At 31.9% G+C, this 2692-nt stretch overlaps 1 protein-coding gene across 1 annotated transcript; it reads right to left on the bottom strand.

Annotated features, from left to right (window-relative positions):
* Positions 1 to 289: 289 nt before the first annotated feature.
* On the bottom strand, positions 290 to 832 carry LOC107013957 (14 kDa proline-rich protein DC2.15-like). The gene has a single exon (XM_015213834.2). It carries the CDS (start codon positions 799 to 801, stop codon positions 472 to 474), a length of 330 nt encoding a protein of 109 aa, XP_015069320.1. The 5' UTR covers positions 802 to 832; the 3' UTR covers positions 290 to 471.
* Positions 833 to 2692: the final 1860 nt, after the last annotated feature.

The following is a 2692-nucleotide window of genomic DNA, read 5'->3' as shown; positions in this document are numbered from 1 at the left end:
CTTTCATTCTGTTTTCTTCATTCATTCAATAAAAATCTCTCTCTTTCTCTTCTTAGCTTAAGTTTCTCCAATAAGTAGTGCTAATGGAGTTTGAGTCATAATCAAGTATAGAGTCATCTATAAAGGATAATCTCTCGTGAGCTAGCTTTTGGGGTTGAGTTAGGCCTAAGTGTCATATATCTTTAAATCAATTTTTGTTTACGATTAAATGAATAATCTAGAGAGATGAAAACATTCTATGTAAATTTAGCTGGAAAAAGTATAAATGAATTTGTGGTTACGAACAAAGTGAATAGAAACAACATTCCATTTATTGAATTGACATGTCCAATAAGGTTAAGATACATGAACATGACAGAACTAGTAAGTAAGTAAAGTGAAGTGATGAAGCTGCATTTATATGTATGCAAAGCTTACTTATTCTGAACAAGAGGTAGATCGATCGTTCACAAGAACATAATAATTTTTCAATCAACAAGTGTAACCAGTAGGATATTTTTTTCCACAGACGTTGAGAAGGATGTTTAGCGAGAGTGGTATATCCAAATTAATTCCCAGCACATCTGCTTTTAGGGCTGTGCACAAGCAAACCGCGGCGTCTAGGTCCACCAGTCCATCAATCAAACTGCAGCATGACGAAGTTGGAGTAGTCCCGATAATTACACCCACCAAATCAGTAAGTATATTAGCACATGCCCCAAATTTCAAAATATCAGTTGAACAGTCTGCACTTACAAGAGCAAAGAAGAGGAGATTAAGTGATAAGAAAAGGGTAATAGAGGCCTGATTTTTGGAAGCCATGTCAATAAGCTAAGGTTAGGCCTAATTAATTACGCAGTTTAATTGATGATTGAATTCATGTGCTAGTAACGGTGGCTATTTATACTAGTTGAATATTGCCTATTGGTAGTGCATGGCTTTTAAAATATTTAGGATTTGATTTAATTAATACTTAATATAGTTAGTACCTTAATTACATGTTTCCTGCACATGCTACATATATTATAGAATTGCATGTAATTAGTATTTATATATTTAATTACGAATTCCAGTTATGCTACATCTATTAATAAGGTAGTTTAATTGATGATTGAATTCATACATTCTTTTTATTTCAAGCCATCCAATCACGTTTTCATTTAACGCTTTAGCTTCCGCCCCTGGACAAGATCCCTTTTGTCCGTCACATTTCTAAACTCAATTCCCAAGCTTTCTGCAAGTATACATTTTTTTAAAAAATAAAAAAAATGGTGCCATCCACCCACGTTTTAATAACATATAATTTGCATGATATTTCAAGGTTTGATTTGCTAGCTTCCGTATGTCACCTAATTAATTTACGATCCGAACTATATTTATAGTTGTTGCTATTCTTTTTCTCTATTATCTTCACTAATATATTCTCCTTGTGTACATGCATTTAAATATTTTACTTGAATCATGGGTTTTATGGAAACAAACTATCTAACTTCAAGGTTGATAAGGTTTTGGGAGGTTTTCATTTCATTTCTTTTAGCTTTATTTTTACTTGACACGAAGTTTATAAAAGTAAGAAAAAAAAATCTTTTGAATTTATTAGTTAAAAATTAACAATATGTCAAATGTATCAAAATGTCATTAAATTTTATGAATTTAAAAGGTCAGTAAAAAATTAAGATTAATGAGTTGTTGAAAAAAAAAGAAGGAAGAAGTCATTCTTTTTTAAATGGATTAAATATGAAAGTTGGCCAAACAAATTGGAACGATATTTATTTCCCCATTCAAAAGTCCTTATTTTACAATTAAGGAGTGAAGTATTTGACCAAGTTTTTTAGAGAAAAATAGAAAAAGGTGTGTTGTTGAAAAAATAATTTTATGAAAACTATTTATGTGAAATACATATACGCAGACCATACACTAGTCCACTAATTTGTGCAGGTAGAAAGGTTATTTCCATAAGACACTCGACAACAAATTCATGTACGAAGAAGGAATTAGTGAAGAAACTATATATCAATTAAAATGTAAGTAGTGCAAAGTGTACCGAAAAGACTCAAAACAACAATATAATAGTGTGATAATTGAAACACACTAAACAACAATATATCACTAGTACAATGACAAACAACAACCACCCAAAGCAAGACCAACACTATACCTTCTAACCTCTATCTAAGTACATGTCCTGCATATCCTCCCATCTAAAATCATGTCCTCAGAATCTAAGGTTGGGTTATCTCTTGTTTAATGTGTTTTTATTTTTATAATTTGGTTTTATTTCTATTACTGGCCCCTTAAAGTTGTTACCAATTTTTACTTGTACACTTTAATTGAGCTTTGTTTATTTTAGACACCTTATGTCGGTTCTCGCTATACCCTTTTGACACTTCTATCTTACATGAGAATCGAGATAGTGAGTGTGATTCACAGTTACTGCGCGTGTATTGAATCATTTTCACAAACGAGAATTGCCAAAAAAAAAAGATAAGAAAAACGTTCATTGTTATTTAATAACTAATTTTTAGAACTAAGAAGAAACAATCGTACTTTTGTAAAATAAGTTTTTCAAAGTAATTAATTTCTTTTAAAAGTGTTCCATGAAAATTTGATTTGGGTGAAAAAGGGGTCGAGGTTTGGAGTGGGTGGTGAGGAGTGGACGATCTTGTGGCTGGCGGGGTGGAGGAGCGATTGGGTTTGGGTTTGGGGTTGGGGT

This window comes from Solanum pennellii, chromosome 3, assembly GCF_001406875.1.
Source record: "Solanum pennellii chromosome 3, SPENNV200".
Taxonomy (NCBI): Eukaryota; Viridiplantae; Streptophyta; class Magnoliopsida; order Solanales; family Solanaceae; genus Solanum; species Solanum pennellii.
Note: the sequence above shows the minus strand (reverse complement) of the source record. Positions and strands in the feature narration are given on the sequence as shown.

What these genes read in the sequence shown, in the direction of transcription:
- LOC107013957 (XM_015213834.2), bottom strand. Translation starts at nt 801, where the DNA reads ATGGCTTCCAAAAATCAGGCCTCTATTACCCTTTTCTTATCACTTAAT.